Source organism: Vipera berus, assembly GCF_964194415.1.
Source record: "Vipera berus genome assembly, chromosome: 2".
In the NCBI taxonomy this organism is placed as follows: Eukaryota; Metazoa; Chordata; class Lepidosauria; order Squamata; family Viperidae; genus Vipera; species Vipera berus.
In genome coordinates this window covers 204555574-204573174 of record NC_138203.1, presented here as the reverse complement: position 1 = coordinate 204573174, position 17601 = coordinate 204555574, and the positions used below count along the sequence as shown (strand labels likewise).

The window sequence follows — 17601 nt, the reverse complement described above, 5'->3', positions numbered from 1 at the left end:
CAGAATCAAATCTATTACTGAATAGATTTGCCTTAGTGCAAAGCATTCTGAATTTAGTACAAATAGCCCTTGTGTAATCTGCTTTAGTTACAATAGTGATTAAAAGGTTACTTTGCGAGCAGTACCTTAGCCTTCACAGGTCTACACAACAGAGAAAAGCTGAAATAAAATTATCCACACAGTCACAATTTCATTTAGTGACCACTTCACTTAACAACTGAATTGATGGTTCTATTTGTGGTCACAAAATGTGGATTACCTATAGAGTACCAAACCAAGATTGCAAAACCTCAAATAACCATAAGATGCCAGAAAACAAGCCCTTTGCTGATACCTATTATAGTAATTTTCACAGATCAAATCTGGTATCCCTAATTTCATAGAAAGTCAGAAGCAGCTAAGTAGAGTGTGCGTGAATTACAGATTTGAGAGTAAGTTTATTGAAATCAGTGGGACTGACTGCCCAGCAAACATCTAAGATTGAGCTAGAAACAATCCTACAATACAGTAAGAACCTAACTATTAGGTGGATATTATTGTTTAACAGTTTGCCACCTGAAACTTGAATTTTTCATGAGTTAACAAGGACAACGTATAACTTGCTAAATACATCCAGCTACAAGGTTTTGTGCACAGTGGCATAGGATTGTGGACTTGCATGTGTCTTGCATAGGCCTTGCCGAATGCACTAGCTAGATTCTTGGGTAATGTTCCTAGTTCTTTGCAACTTATGTTTTTATTTAAAAATACTTACCAGGGACCATGGATGAGCATGCCTCTGTTAGAGAGAAAGAGACAGAGAATATAATTGTGAACAACTATTTTGTGGATTCAAAAAGTAAAAATGTAAAACAGCTCAAAGACAATCACAACTGCAGATCACACCCACAGTCACAGACCTTCCTCATCTGCTGGCCCCCACTCACTAAGGACTGGGTGGTGACATAGATTCTGTTACCTTCCACTATTCCAAGTTTCAGACTTATGGTACATGCAACTATTAAAAGGTGCAAGAATTCTTCCCATTTGCTTCTGAGCATCCTGCTTTGCACTTAACTTATTAAATATTGAAATAACACACGGATATTACAAGTCCATTTATCTGAATTCTGCATTGGTCCCAAAGCAGCATGCATGCCTGCAGGATTCAGTGGTGGAATAGTAACAGAGAAGGGCCACTCAACTATTTTCTGAATAGCTATTTTGCTATTTACTCACAAACTTTTCACCTTAGAGGGGAGAAAATATAGATAAAGCAGAAAACAGCCAGAAGGGATGGAATGAGCCTCAGAACAATTTTCTTTTTTAAAAACAACAACAATAACAAAAACAACAGAGAAGCTATATTGTATTTCATATTTTTTGCTTTAGGTTAGCCTTTGAGGTTAATTCAATACTGCCCAAATAGTGGACTTTGAATCACAAGAATTATGTGAATAGATCTTTAATTTCTAATAGTGTATGCAATGGAAACTATGAGACTTAATAAACTAATAAAGTTATTATGTTAGAGTTAAATCAGTAATTGGTTTTGCCCTTCTGTCTGCTTTTGAGCTTCCTGTATAAATCTGATTAACTGTTGTGTGATCCACAATACTTCATTGGGTAGGACTGTGCCTGATCCAGCAGGGTACATACTTACTGAATCTTTATTATTTTTCAGACCCACAAAAGGCAGAATGAGGCAGGAACAGGTCTATATGTGATGCCCACCCACAGCAAAAGCTGCACTTAGATGTTGCAATACTTCTGTTGTTGGAGTGCCAAGAACTAAACAGGTGCTTCAAATGATCCTAGCATATATTGTAAAATATGCAAATATATATGTTAACATGAAACTCTCAAGCCTAGTAAATACATAATAAGGCTTGCCTTATTGATATGAATCCCCACCTGTGACTGGAAACTTTGGATAATTTAAATGGAATGTCTGTCGTATTAAGGGACATTTGAGATGAAGTATGAGTTCTGTACAAATGCTGTCTGGAATGTCATACAAGTTTTGCATTCCATGCTAATCACCTTATTGGTTTTTAATCTGTTCTACTTGTTACTTAATACAACACATTTGTTTTTATTTTAATGCCTGATCTGGGGGTCAATCCTTTGTTTTGTCCAGGTCCCCTTCCTGTTACCTCTGTATCTGCTTTACATATCTTACAGAAAACTGGTGAGTCCAAAAGGCATGTATTGGAGAACAGCTAGAATTCTTAATTGTGGGACAAATTCAGTACTTGGTTCCTATTCCATTTATCTCATCTCAGATTTACATTTTCAACAAAATATTGCAGGGTTTTTGTGGGTTTTTCCCCCAAATTTTTATACCAGGATAATTTTTTCTTCATACATTTATACTGGAATATCCAGGGTACACCATGCTTAAATCAATTAACTTTTTAGAAGGCATGCTTATAAATTTATTGTTACTTTTCTTTATATCATAAACCTGTCTGATGATGCAGCATTATCTGATTTTCTTGAAAGTCCTATCCAATATCAACAGTTTGTTAACTTTCTTCACAGCATAATTAAATGTTGGTCAAATTCACATGTAATATTAATCCACAGTTCAGCTTGTTTATTTTTGCTTTGCTGTGATGTTGGCAATCTGTTTCAAGAAAGCAGCCTTTTACAAATCAGTGATGCACACATCATAGAAAGCCAAAAACAAACTGCATTATAGATTAGCTTTGTGTGAATGGAGAATGGAGAATGCCTGGCTGCTGTCAGGCCACATTTCCTACATATCAGTATTAATTCTCTCTCCCTACCCTCACCCCCCCCACACACAGACACACTAGCTTTTAATATATCTTTGCCCTCCATTTACTGACTGCTGCTTGCATTAAGTTCAAGGCAAGGCTGAACATGGCTCAGTTATATGTTTCTTTTATTAGATGTTACAGATGGAGACACATGGGAAAGATGTGGATCAGCAGCAACACTGTTGTGATTAGACAGCAGTTGTGCATATATTTATAAAAGAATTCATTCCACTCCAAATTAGCTAATTTAATTTGAGTAAAAATATACATTGTAGAAACTGGCAGCAACTCATCATAGAAATTTGAATATGCACAAATGCTCTATGTCATTCTTCTCCTGGGAGGAGAAGGCCACGCTCTGAGTAGCTCTTTGTACAGACCACTCCAATCACAGTCACATTTCATGTTCCTGAGAAAGGAAACACACCAATGTCTGCACTTCAGAAAGAGTTTTGCCATGGGGTAATGGATGAATTAACCCTTCCCAACAGAAATAAAATATTGGTCAAGGAGGTTTGTCTTTACTTTAGCATACTTTTTAGTTGCCATGTCCAGATTTAGAAGGTCTTCAACTTGCCACAGCCAATTCATTGCAGCCACCTTACCACAGCCAACTCCCCATGGGTCAATCGCCATGGCCAACTTTCCACTGGACAACTCGCCGTGGGACAAGAGTTACACTAATATTGAAGAAATAGTGGAACAGAATCATTAAAGAAAGGATGCCAAAGGAGGGGAAAATGAAATATGAATGACAAAAACTAAAATAATTTTTTCACTATTTTAAATAAATAAATTGAATTGTTGAATTGTCCTGCAACAAGTTGGCCATGTTGAGTTGTCCCACAGTGAGTTGGCTGTGATAAGTTAGCTGTGGCGACTTGGTCATGGCGAGTCGGTTGTGGTGAGTTGTCCCATTCCAATACCGCCCCCACCCAAACCTTTCCCTTATCTACTGTACTGGGATCAAACAAGGAAGACCAGGTTCTTGCAATTCAAACAAGTATATCTTCTATTTCCTCCCCTCTGAAATACAGTTAATGGTTTGTAAAACAGAAGTTGTCTCACAGATGGAGGGCATTTAAAGAACAAAAATGCCTACTTTTTCTTAATATGCGGAAGTCTGCAGAATCTATGATTTGGTTGCACTCTCTGTACCAGCGAACTTGAAGAGGTGTGGAAGCTCTTATTCGACACTCAAACACCACCAGCTGGCCTTTAGTAGCTGTAATATTTTGTGGGCTCTGAAAGATGACCAGAAACATAAAATTAAATTTATAAAGTTAAGATGCTATGTACGGAACAAACTTCCACACAAACTTAATTTTTCCTTTGAGAGAGAAATTGATACTGATGCACTCAATACCATCTCTCTTGTTCCCAAATGAGTAATTATAACAGTTTCCCCACAAACTTTGCCTCTGGATTTCTTGGACTATCCTAGACTTATAGTAAGATTTATACTTCACATTTCCTCTAAGAAAAGGAAATGTGCTAAGGGTGATGTACATAGTATTTTTTAAAAAATATGTTTTATTATTTTTTTTAACACAATCATCTTAATATTTGGTAGACAGTGCATTGTCTGGGTTTACATTTAGCAAACATTCACTAACAATTAAATTCTATAATCTATAATCTACATGATAACTTTATATGATTTCCTCTTTTCCCCATAGTGTTCTTTTCTAACAGCCTTAAGTTAATACAAATCTTATTGTTTTAATAAATGATAATTAAGTATAAAAGTTTTCTAATATTTCTACAAATAATAATCACAACAATATAGTATTCCTTTTCTATCAAGTCATTCTGGTGGTCTCATCATATATCCTTTTACAGTTCTTGGTTACGTTTGTTTTTCCCACAGTATTCTAAACATTTTTACTGGTTAAAATTTTCTCAGAGTTAATTACATTTAAATATTTAAATCTATTTTTTCTCATGTAAACCAAACCAATACTTTTACCTTTCTTAAGGAATAAATAAGACTAAAAAGAGAAAGAAGAATAAGAATAAGAAACAGAATAAAATAAAAAGATAGTATACTACTTAAAATCCCTATTTCCTATACGCTAACACATATTTATTTCCAAAAAATGCGTTCTTTTTTACCATAATTGAAAATGTATTTAATCTTAAAATATTCCCTTTAATAAACCTAATCCTCTAGTCTTTTAACTCTTAGTCAAAACATTTTTTAATCCATTTATAATTTTCTTAAAATCAATCACCTTTAGATATCAAAAGCATTTCCTTTATATAGGCCATTCCAACTCTTTTATATTACTCATATCCAACAATAAAATAGAAAGGAGAAAGAAAAAGCAAGCACTATATTACTTGAGGGGCTCCTCCCTCTTAAAGTCAAATTCATATCTAAAATTTTCTATTTCTTTAACCATTTTCAAATAAGTGTTTCTTTTTTAAATATTCTCTCTGATAGGCCCCAACATCTATTTTCTAAATTTTCACTTTAGCCTTTTTCTTTTGCCCAATGCCTTTCTTAATCAATATGTTCTGCTGAGTCAAAAAATCTTTCCATATTCTTATAGATGTTACTGTAGATGTAAAAAGTAAGTCAAGTGCAGTATCTTTGTTAGAGGCGTTTGCCCACTCATTTTTATTGAGAATCTGAAATATAGGTTGTCTTTTCCAAGTCCAGTATTTCTTGTAAATTTTTTCCACTTGAATTAAATCATACTTCTTTGTTTTATAGAATTCCATCTTTAAGTCTCTATCCTCAAATTTATGTTCAGTTATTTGTTTTATCTGTTGCTTCTCTGTTGTATTTTCCTGGGCTTTTTTTGGTATAAAATTGAATTGGAGATGAGTTGGTTTATATTTTCAGTTATTTTGGATTTCTTTGTGATTTAAAATCATTGTTATTTGAATTAGTTGCAACATATCATATGTCTCCTCTTGAAAAGTATTTATTTTTTTCTTGATCAGTTCTTCCTATAAATCTCTGATTTTCCATGATGACCAAAAAAACCAATTCCCCTGCCACCCTGAAAATAGTTTTGAAATCAGTTAACTACAGTATATACTTGTAATCCAGTGAGTTCAAAAAAGTTCTTTCCCCCCCTAAAGTTTGTAAGTTCCACTTTATCTACAGCCCAGATTGTTTTCTTTTTTGTCACAGCTGTTCTCTATTGTTAAAGCTTTGAAGGTCACAAGTAGAGATTAGTTTTTTCCAGATTTTACCAAGTCCTGCATGCAAGCCATACCTGTCATAATCCTCATCCACCAGTAGGTGTCAGCACTGGTTCATTTTTCTTTTTTCTTTTCCTCCATAAAAGGTTCAATTAGCTGCTTCTGTTAGCAAAAGGGTGGGGCAGAAACCCCCTTCCTTCACTGTCAGAGATTTTTTTTTTGCTTCTTGGGAATTTTTTTCTCCCCTTCAGGAAAATGGATAGGTAGGATAGAGAAAATCGATGTTCTTACCCAGATTCAAGCACACTGTTTACGATCAGCTTAAAATAGTGCTTTTAACTTAGGTTGCTTGCACCTCGGGCTAGACTCTGAAGCTAGTCTTTCTCCTGTTGATTTCTGGAAGGCTTCTCCTGGATCGATCGGGTCGACTGCCATCTCTCTGAGATCCCCAGGACTTCCTTCCTTCATTGCCACCTCTCCAGGGTGGCTTCTGGCCCATTTAGGGTCCCCTAACAGGAAGAAACTCAGCTGGAGGGCACGGAGTCCTGAACCTCTTAACTGCTGTGCTGCATGCAGGACCAGAAGTCCTTACATAGCATTTTGTCCTCCATTACCCCGCTAAGGGTGGAGTGGGTTGAGAGAGGATGACAGTCCCAAAGTTCCTCAGTGAGCTTCCACGGTTGAGGGTAAACATGAATCTGAGTGTCCCCACCCTAAGCCTAGTTCTTCAATCACTTCACCACACTGTTTCATACTCCCATAATCCGTAGCAAGCAATGGCTTGGAATTATGCAAATACCCAAAAGGATTTTCCTCTCCAATGATTAAGGTAGGAGGCTAAAAACTGGGAGGCTGTGAGCTTTAGTCCCACATTGGACACAAAACCAGCTGGGTAGCCTTTGGGCCAGACACACTCTGAGAGCCCTAGGAAACACATAATAGCAAACCACTTCTGGAAAACCTTGCCAAGAAAAATGCAGGGACTTTTCCAGGCAGTTGCCAGGAGTCAATACTAACTTGAATGGAAATATTTTTAGCACTCAACCATGCCTCTTACTTCTTTATGGGAAATCAAAGATGAATATGTCTGATTATTAGATTTATTATAAAATCATACCTAGAGGATGATTTTAGATAATGCGCGAAAGTTGAGATGGACAGGAAAATTAGGACATTTCCATCTAAGTAGCAATGGTGTCTGCAGGGAGATTTTGAACCTAAGTTACCACTGAGATTATATCTCTTACCTTTATGAACACAGGAGCTGCTTCATAGGCAGATCTAATCATTTGGGAAGGATTCTGCATCTATAAAAGAAATGAAATATGCTGCAATCACAAAACAATGTAGAAACTTTGATGGCTACGTTTCTCCACTTGCAGATAAATATAAAAAGCTGTTTTTGTGACTGATGTATTAGATTATGATGAAGCCTTTTGTGAATCTTTATTTAAGTGCTCTGTGACAACTAATACCTTTAATTAGTTTACAAAATTATTTAAAAGAAAAAAATATATATGACAACAACTGCCATATATTTATGGCTATTCACATGACATTTGTGCCCTAGATATATAGCAGTGATGGCGAACCTCTTAGAGACCGAGTGCCCAAACTGTAACCCAAAACCCACTTATTTATCACTGGGTGCCAGGTGATAAATCCCACCGTGGGGATGCGGAACCAACTAGATGGTACCGCCCCAGACGCTTAATGGACCCTCTCGGGTTCCAGGCAGCGCTGAGATCCCCACCTGCCTCTGTCGCTCACAGCTCGGCGGATGCCTTAGTGGAAGCCTGGGAAAGGGCAGCCACTGAGGCACTGGACCGAGTTGTACCCCTGCGGCCCCTGACCCGGTGCAGATCCCATCGAGCTCCATGGTTCTCTGCGGAGCTCCGGAAGATGAAGCGTCGGAAACGGGGCCTAGAGAGCTGCTGGAGGTCCAGCCGATCCGAATCCGACCGGTTGCGGTTAAGAACCTATGTTAGGTCTTATCTCGCAGCGATGAGGGCAGCGAGGTGCAATTACTTCTCTGCCCTCATCGCGTCCGCAGATAATCGCCCGGCCGCCCTGTTTAGGGTGACTCGCTCCCTCCTTAATCAGGAGGTGAGGGAGGATCCCTTGCAGGGTCGTGCCGAGGAGTTTGGTCAACATCTGTCGGATAAAATCGCTCAGATTCGGACCGGTTTGGACTCCAGCTGGGCAGAGTCTGACGATCAGGACACGGGCGGTCTTGTCAATGTTATCTGGGAGGAATTTGATTCTGTGACCCCTGATGAAGTGGACAGGATTATGGGGAGGTTGAGCTCCACCACATGTTTATTGGATCCGTGCCCTTCCTGGCTGGTTTATGCAGCCAGGGAGAGGACACGAGGCTGGTTCCAGGCGGTGATATCTGCTTCTTTGAGTGAGGGTAATTTCCCCACCGTCTTGAAGGAGGCAGTTGTGAGACCTCTCCTCAAGAAGCCTGCCTTGGACCCAGCTGTCTTGAACAACTTTCGTCCAGTCTCCAACCTTCGCTTTCTTGCGAAGGTTGTTGAGAGTGTGGTGGCGCATCAGCTCCCTCTGGTCCTGGATGAAGCGGATTATCTGGACCCGTACCAATCGGGTTTCAGGCCCGGGTACAGCACGGAGACGGCATTGGTCGCTCTGGTGAATGATCTCTGGAGGGCCCGGGATAGGGGATATTCCTCTGTCCTGGTCCTATTAGACCTCTCGGCGGCTTTCGATACCATCGACCATGGTATCCTGCTGCGGCGTCTCAGGGGATTGGGAGTGGGAGGCACAGTTCTTCGGTGGTTCTCCTCCTATCTCCTGGGACGTTCGCAGTCGGTGTTGGCAGGGGGGCAGAGATCGGCCCCTAGGTCTCTCGTTTGTGGAGTTCCTCAGGGTTCGGTTCTCTCGCCTCTCCTGTTCAACATCTACATGAAACCGCTGGGTGAGATCATTCGTGGTTTTGGAGTTGGGTATCATCAATATGCTGATGATACCCAACTTTTCATTTCGACCCCAAACCACCCCAGTGATGCCCTCGCTGTGATATCCCGTTGCCTGGAGGCGGTTCGGGTCTGGATGGGGAGGAACAGACTTCAACTCAACCCTGACAAGACTGAGTGGCTGTACATTCCGGCATCCCGGGACATTCAAAACGTTCCATCACTTTCTATGGGGGGTGAGTCTTTACCCCCCGTAGATAGGGCTCGCAACTTGGGAGTCCTCCTGGATGCACGGCTTACCTTAGAAGATCATGTAGTAGCCGTGACCAGGGGGGCTTTCGCACAGGTTCGCCTGGTGCGGCAGTTGCAGCCCTATCTAGACCGGGATGCCCTGTGTACGGTCACTCATGCGCTCGTGACCTCTCGTCTTGACTATTGCAATGCTCTCTACATGGGGCTTCCCTTGAAGACCACTCGGAGGCTCCAACTGGTACAGAATGCGGCCGCGAGAGTTGTCTTTGGAGTTTCCCGGTACTCCCATGTTACACCTTTGCTCCGCGAGCTGCATTGGTTACCAGTTGTCTTCCGGGTGAGGTTCAAGGTCTTAGTGATGGTTTTTAAGTCCTTACATGGCATGGGTCCGGAATACCTCGGGGACCACCTGCTGCCGGCGTCGACTCCCCTCCGCCCCGTGCGTTCCCACAGAGAGGGCCTCCTCAGGGTGCCTCCAGTCAGAGAATGTTGGCTGGTGGCCCCCAGGGGGAGGGCCTTCTCTGTGGGCGCTCCGGCTTTGTGGAACCAGCTGCCGGTTGAGCTCCGGATGGCACCGGATCTCCGCTCCTTCCGGCGCGGGTTAAAGACCCATTTATTTGAACAAGCTGGCCTGGCCTGATGGGGAATCACTTAGGGTTTTAATATTTATATATATTTTTTATTGTTTTTATTGTGGGCAATAATTTAATTCTTTTTTAACTTCTGTACTTTTGTAGTTTTAAGATATGCCCTGTTCACCGCCCTGAGTCCTTCGGGAGAAGGGCGGTATAAAAATTTAATAAAACTAAAACTAAACTAAACTACTGGGTGGGTGTGGCTGTGGTGATCATGGAAGATTGGGTGGGTGTGGCCAAGGTGGGTGTGGTCACCTCAATGTCGCTCATGGGGAGGGACACCTGTGGGGGGCAGCTGGTTGAAGAGGGAAAGTTGCCACCCCGGAGGCATGGTGCAGGTGCCCACGGGGAGGGCTCTGAGTGCCGCCTCTGGCACCCGTGCCATAGGTTCGCCACCACTGATATATAGTATCAGTACAATCAGCCTAAGTAGCCTTGGATACCAAATTGAAATATATCCAAAGCTTAGTTATCTGGCAATTGCTTAGTATACTTGTAGAAATTTTGGATGTAAACAAAACAAAATAGAAGGTAGTACAACTGTCAATAACTTCCTTCCCAAATTCTACTGATAATTTGACTTCTAACTTCAAAAGTTAACTTGCTTCAGATAAATGAAAACTATTCCTTTTTCATTAGCAGAGTAATATTTGTTTCAGATTAAAATACATTTCAGATAAAAAAGGATACAGCTTTTCCTTGAAATGATTTTACAACAATAATAGGCAAGTTGCAGAAGATTGATTTCAAAACTTAATAACTTCCTTTATTTTTAACCTAGCTTTATCTTCTATTCAAACTCTTGCCCATGTAACACAGATTGTTTAACCAATCCAAAATGTCCTGTTTGAACTAATACAGATATTTTGATATCTGTAAGTCACCTCCATTCCTAAGATGTCAATTGGACATAACAAAGTCCAATTAAATTACATGCTGTAAAACCTAGAAGGAGAGATTAATTATATATGGGCTAATTTTTAAGTCAACAGTATTTTCTGTGAGCTATAAGATCTATTATACTTTGAATTTTTGCAGTCCTGCGCAAGCTATGCAACTTACAATAAGCAAAATAGCATCTAGGCGATGCTATTTAACTATATTTAGCTCCCACAAACTGCAATATGCTGTTCAGACACCCTTTCAAGTTAGCAAATGAGGTCTGTCACTGATGACTATTAAGTAACCAAGAGAAATCACTAAAGTACTGAAAGCAGATACTTAATTGGATGTGGAACAAGTGTTTTGATATTTTGAAATTGTTCTAAGCATTTTTTGTTTGGTTGGTTTTGTTTGTGGCTTAACAAGGTATGTAACCACAACTGATTAAGTTTTACTTAGTAAACCATGGTTAAATAAGTCACGATTTATTACAATAAACAACTTTCATGTTAAACTCCTATCAGTCAGTAGACTTGATGATTTGAGATAGGATGTAACAATTTAACTTAATACTGCTTCTCTAGCAAAGTTATTGTCACATCAAATTGCTTGAAAGTGACTCAATTTATATAGACATTGTGAGATAACAACTAACTACAATAATAGTGGAGATAGTGTGGTAAAAGAAAGCAAAGGTAATACCAATAGTAATAGGTGCCTTGGGTACAATCCCAAAACAACTGGAGCTCTTATTTGAACAGCATTGGGTTTGATAAATTCACCATCAGTCAACTGCAAAAAGGCAGCTTTACTCAGAACAGCTTACATCCTGCAACGATACCTCTAACACCATAAAACACCAACATCTGCCCACTCCAGGTCCTTGGGAAGGACTCAGTCGTGGATAAAAATGCCAAATTCAGTGTAAACATCTGGCTGACTGTGAAACCAACCATAGTCATTCTACTTCTATTTGTAGGTCTATGTGTTTTGTTATTTTCTCAATTCTTTCTATTTTGTCTGTATTATCAACACTCCAAGCTTAACAATTGTTGATAAGAAAAACAAAAAAAGTCTGGATAATGGGCATTGCAATAATCTGGAGACAGAAGAATTAAAGACAAAGAACTAGAGAAAATAACAAAATATAAAGACCTGCAAATAGAAATAGAACAACTGTGGCAAAAGGAAGCAAAGATAGTACGAATAAAAATAGGCACCTTGGGTGCTTTCCCAAAACATCTGGAGCACCACTTGAACACCATCTGCATTGACAAAATCGCCACCATCAATTGCAAAAGGTAGCTTTACTTGGAACAATTTACATCCTATGACATCTTTAATACCATAAAACAACATCTGTCTGTCCCAGTTCCCAGATCAAAATGCCAAGTACAGTTTAAACATCTGGCTGACTGTGTGTGACCAACCATAAAAATAGTAATATATATTAGGATTTGGACTCAAATTTGTAGCAAATTAATGATTTGTAGCAAATTAATCTTGCAGTATCTTATAATACAAAACAACCTCTATTAGAATCTCCAAGCCACCAATTGGTATTATTTAAATGGTTCAGATTTGGGGGCAGTTTATTAAGTAATAGTACAGTGGAGGCATTATTACTACATAATCAGATTAAGACAAAAATCTTTGTTGTACAGCAAATACTTTTGATGCATTCAACAGCTTTTTAACATTGTTAATTCTGAATAAAAAAGCTAAATAACCTTATGCTCATTAACACTGATGCTTTAAACCATTATTAATACTGATATAATTATTAATACTGATATAACTTTGCTATCTTTTAAAATCTTCAGTGGTCTAAATTGTCTAAACATTAGAGTGTAAATTACCCATGGCTAATACTGTAGAAATACCAGTGTTTCAAATAATATATGTATTGTGTACGTTTCACAACAATTTATATATGAAATAAGAAAAGAAAAAAAGGAAGGAGAGAAAGAAAGAGGAAAAAAAAGAAAAAATGTTGTGGATAGTTTGCACAAACTAGTAACCACTTTAAATGATTCCACAATCCACATAGGAACGTTCTACCACTTGGCGAATCATGGTGAGAACTGGGTAACTCATAATTTTGCAAACACAACTTTCCAGTGGCACACTGAATGACTGCACAGTTTACTTTTCAACAAATGTACAGAATTCTTCCCTGTCAAGGAAACATTCTATCATACCTTCCTGAAATGTCCTTCTTCTCAATGAATGCATGTAGAAACTATTATTCAGAAGATATTTGCTTTTCATTTGAGCATAACTTTATAAAAAGAAATCTATGTAGTCTCTCTCAACACTCTCCCCAATCATTTGAAAGGCATTTAAATCCATGGATGTTTTGAATTTTCCATGTCTATACTAAGTCACTGCTTTGATCCAACTGTCCTTTCTTAAATGTCTTTGGAAGAAGATGACAAATGGCTAAGCTCCAGGGAAGGCACATGATGGCTTCTAATCTCCCACTGATTGATGTCCAAGCTAAACCAATTCTGGTTCCAATGAGAGGAGGGTTAAACAGGAAGAGGAGGAAGTCTGCGAAGACAAACTGACATTCTAACACTTTGCTCTGTGTTTGAGGGATATTGTCTGAGGCTGACATAAACGTAGCAATACACAATCATTTTATTGGCCAATAATGTACAATGAAACAGTCTTTGCACCATAATATGCCAATGCCATTGAATACCAAGTTACATTTGGTTCTTCCACAAACTCAAGCACTCTTTATCCTGGGCTTTGTAGTGTATACTCTTTATTATTATTATTTTTAACAACCATAGATAACCCTACAAATTCTGGGTCTAGAAGTAAATTTACATTTATCCATGGTTGGTATAATCTGATTTATGTATTTATTTAAGCAATTTACATAACCGCCCATCTCACAGCAGTGACTCTGGATGATGCACAAAAGATCAAAACCAAACCAAACCATAATATACGAACTGAATGCTAAAATAATAATAGCAGTAATAATAGTTTAACACATGCTCACTTGAAAAAGTAATCCAATTTTAATCTATACAGACCAAACAAATTAACCAATAAAGCTGGTTTAATCTCCCTTTGGTTTTAATAGTAAATTCAAAAACACCATTACATATTTATGCCTAATTTAAAGTGAATAGGCATGTAGTGAATAATCTTTCCCCAGTTCTTCATGGAGGGAAGTAACACTGATGATGTTATCTAGTCAGGTAATGAAATGTCTTCAAGCAAACAACCAAATTCAGAAAGCACCAAAGACTCCACAGGAAGAAGCTTTGCCTGATGGGACATACAATGGTGCAGGTCTCAAAATGAATAGAAAGACTATTTTGGTTAGACATGGATGGACTCTGCTTCCAATGCTGCAAGGAATCCTTGGACCTCATTTTTCAAGCATCCATTCAGATTCTTCTGAATGACAATGCATAGTGTGATCCTGTCATTTTAAGGCAGCTACCTTATGAAAACTGCAGGGTATGGTCATTGTAGGCTTAATACAGTGAAACAAACACCCTTCATAGCAAAGGAAATAATAGGGGATTTTATAAACAACAATATCCTGAAACATTACAAAAATTACTGCCACCAAATTGCAGAAATTCAGCAACTTGTTAAGATATGGCTAATTGCTACCAGGAGTTTTTAATGGAGTCAAATTCCAAATCCATGTTTGAAACTTATTGGTCATTGTTATAATGCCCCTCATGTTCTCTTCATTTGACAAGATTAAGTCATGAGCAATCTCAAAAAATCTAGGAAAAAGATAGGTATTATTCTTTTTCAATGTTAAAAAAGAGCACCTATGGGAACAAAGATGCAGTTTCTTTTAACCCAGAGCTGTGAAACCTTACGTTTTCCAGTTTTCCAACAGCCCCAGTGTGGGGATCTTGGGAGTGCAAGTTCAGCCATAACTAGAGGACTTCAGATTCCATACCTTAGACCAGCATATGAAAAGAGAGTCACACAGATGCTGCTAAAATATAGACCTCTCTCCCCCCCAAAAAAAAGTTGACCTGGTAAATAATTGTGTACTTCAATAGGATAAAGGTAAAGGTAAAGGTTCCCCCGCACATGCATGCTAGTCGTTTCCGACTCTAGGGGCCGGTGCTCATCTCCGTTTCAAAGCCGAAGAGCCAGCGCTTGTCCGAGGACGTCTCCATGGTCATGTGGCCGGCATGACTAGACACCAAAGGCGCACGGAACGCTGTTACCTTCCCACCGTAGTGTTCCCTATTTTTCTACTTGCATTTTTACATGCTTTCGAACTGCTAGGTTGGCAGAAGCTGGGATGAGTAACAGGCGCTCACTCTGTTACACGGCACTCAGGATTCGACCCGCCAAACTGCTGACCTTCTGATCAACAAGCTCAGTGTCCTAACCCACTGACCCACCACATCCCTTATTCAATGGGATAGCTGTCTCTAAAAAAAATCTCTTTAATTATCCCAGCTTCAGGCATTGATATCAACATCCCATACTATTTTTTATCCATTATGACATTATAAAATTTAACATCTCAGCATCCACTGACTTCAGGGACATGTCTGTGAAGCTTTCTTATCAGACTATGGAAGTGGTTTACCATTACTTTACTTCCCAGTCTTTATAAGTCCCAACCAGGCCTGACCCTGCTTAGCTTCTGGGCCCAAGGTCAGCTATTTGCTGTACTATTTTGCATTCTCAATGGATGGGGTAGCATAGCGCTAAAGCCAGAGTTAGCAGAACTTTCCCCTGAGAGAAGGCTATTATTCTCAGATCACTTACTATTTTTGCCTAACTGGCAATCCATGGACAAATGGGATGCTTTAGTTTGAAGCAGGAGCCTTACCATAGCAGGAATACAGCCTTACAGATAAATATGAACACAATCGGTGCCCTCAGATCTTACTAACTTGAAGTACTTAGTTCCAAATGAATTTGGTACCCTACAAGCAGATTTGGACTCAGCCCCGCTATGTTTCACAACTGCACATGACTAAATTCCTGGAGCATGCTTTCAGGAACAGCAATTGAGCACATATGGGAGTCTTTTCCTGTGGAATCAGGGTGGGGAGTTTATAGTACAGAGGTGCAAAGGCGTTGGTCTTCCTTTGGATAGTGGCACCTAATCTAGTGGAGCATTAAAGAGAAATGGAATCTTTTCCTGCACCATTCTCTGTTTACATTTTGTTGGCAAAATGTTCAGTAGCTTTTTGAACTCCAATATCATGAGGAATCAGTCTTTTTGCCCTCTCCAGCCTTGAATTACCCACATTGACTGATGGTCTCTCTCCAGGGCTTCTAAGAATTCATAGCATGTTCATTGTGCAGTACATATGTAAACTGACAATTTGTATCTTCCTTAGATGAAGCTCATGGGGACTTGATCCAGATTGGGACTGCTGCACCTGAGTTGCGAGGGAATCTTAATCCCTTCCCAGGTAAAATTTTTATAAAGGAAAAGACCCTTCTGCATTTGCTCTGCACAGATCTTGGCTGGTAAGTCTTTCTTCTGATATTTTTTTTAATTTCCCCTCTTTTGAACACAAGGAGGATTGAAGCTATATGCCAGAAAGTAAAATAACTCTCTTGGATGAACCTTACTTGTCTTTACAAAGTGTTACAAATTAAAGGTAGCCCTTGATGTATGACCACAATTGGGATTAGACTTTCCATTGCTAAACAAGGTGGCTATTAAGTGAGTCACGCCCAATTTCATGACTTTTTTGTGATGGTTGTTAAGCGAATCACTGCACTTGTTAAGTGAATCATATAGTCTTTAAGCGAATCCAGCTTTCCCCCCACTGACTTTGCTTATCAGAAGCCTGAGGGTGAAGGTTCATTCTCTGAGCTTGTGGGTTGGTTTCTGGATGTTTCATTACCAGGCTAGATAACCTTATCAGCAGAGATTAGGGGATGTGAGTGTCAGTGTACTTCTGTTTATAAGGGCTTCAGGTGTGGGTGTGTCAAGTGAGGGTCTGGTGATGGGTCTGGTGATGGGTCAGGGGTGAGTCATCAGTGAGGGACTTGTGATGGGGAGGTTACATCTGGTCAGGGTCATTGGGAGGTGAACTTCTGGTGGCGGGCAGAGGGAGGGCTTGTGTGGGTTGGTTGAGGGTGGGTGCTGCCTCTGTGCAGTTTATTTGGATTCTGAGGGGTTCGTAGGCTGGTTGTAGGTCAAACATTCAGAATCCAAATCAACTGCATAGCCAACCAGGGACAGCACTGACCCTCAACCAACCCATGCGAGCCTCCCCTCTCCCCCCCCAGTAGTTCACCTCCCAATGACCCTGACCGGATATAACCTCCTCATCACAAGACACATCACAAGCCCCTCACTGATGACTCACCCCTGATCCATCACAAGAACCTCAATTGACACACCCACAACTGAAGCCCTTATAAACGAAAGTACACCGACACTCACGTCCCCTAAACTCCCCTGAAGAGGTTACCTAGCCTGGTAACAAAACATTCAGAAACCAACCCACAAGCTTGGAGAACGAACCTTCACCCTCATCCGACACCCGTGCTAAACGTACTGTATTCGCCACTATTGCATATCAGAAGCCTGTTCGGAAGGTCGCAGATGGTAATCACACGAACCTGAGATGCTATAACCATTGTAAATCCATGCCAGTTGCATCTGAATTGTCATCACATGACAATGATCATGAGGAGACGGTGATGATTATAAGTGCAAGTTGTAGTCATAAGTCACTTTTTTTTCCACTGCAGTTGTAACTGAATGGTCACTAAACAGATGGCTGTAAGTCAAGGACTAATTGTATCCCATAGCATAAGGGTGTCAAACTGCCGGCCCACAGGCTGGACGCATCATCTGGAAGCCGCACCCACCCCATTGCCGGCAATGGAGGAAAGGTTCCAATAAGTTGTGCGACATCACGTGACGTTGTGAGTTTGATGTGTCTGCCATAGCACATTCCAAAAAAGAAGAATAAAAGCCAAATAAAATATGTGTTGCAT

General features: G+C 39.9%; 1 protein-coding gene across 1 annotated transcript in view; it reads right to left on the bottom strand.

Annotated features, from left to right (window-relative positions):
- MYOT (myotilin) overlaps positions 1 to 17601 on the bottom strand; it is a 63244-nt gene that overhangs the window by 38655 nt on the left and 6988 nt on the right. Inside the window, exons 2-4 of the mRNA XM_081316765.1 lie at positions 7169 to 7228; positions 3868 to 4009; positions 755 to 778 (exon numbers count right to left, since the gene is read on the bottom strand). Of these exons, the coding sequence (XP_081172891.1) occupies positions 755 to 778; positions 3868 to 4009; positions 7169 to 7228 (226 nt within the window). The remainder of the gene's footprint in view (positions 1 to 754; positions 779 to 3867; positions 4010 to 7168; positions 7229 to 17601) is intronic.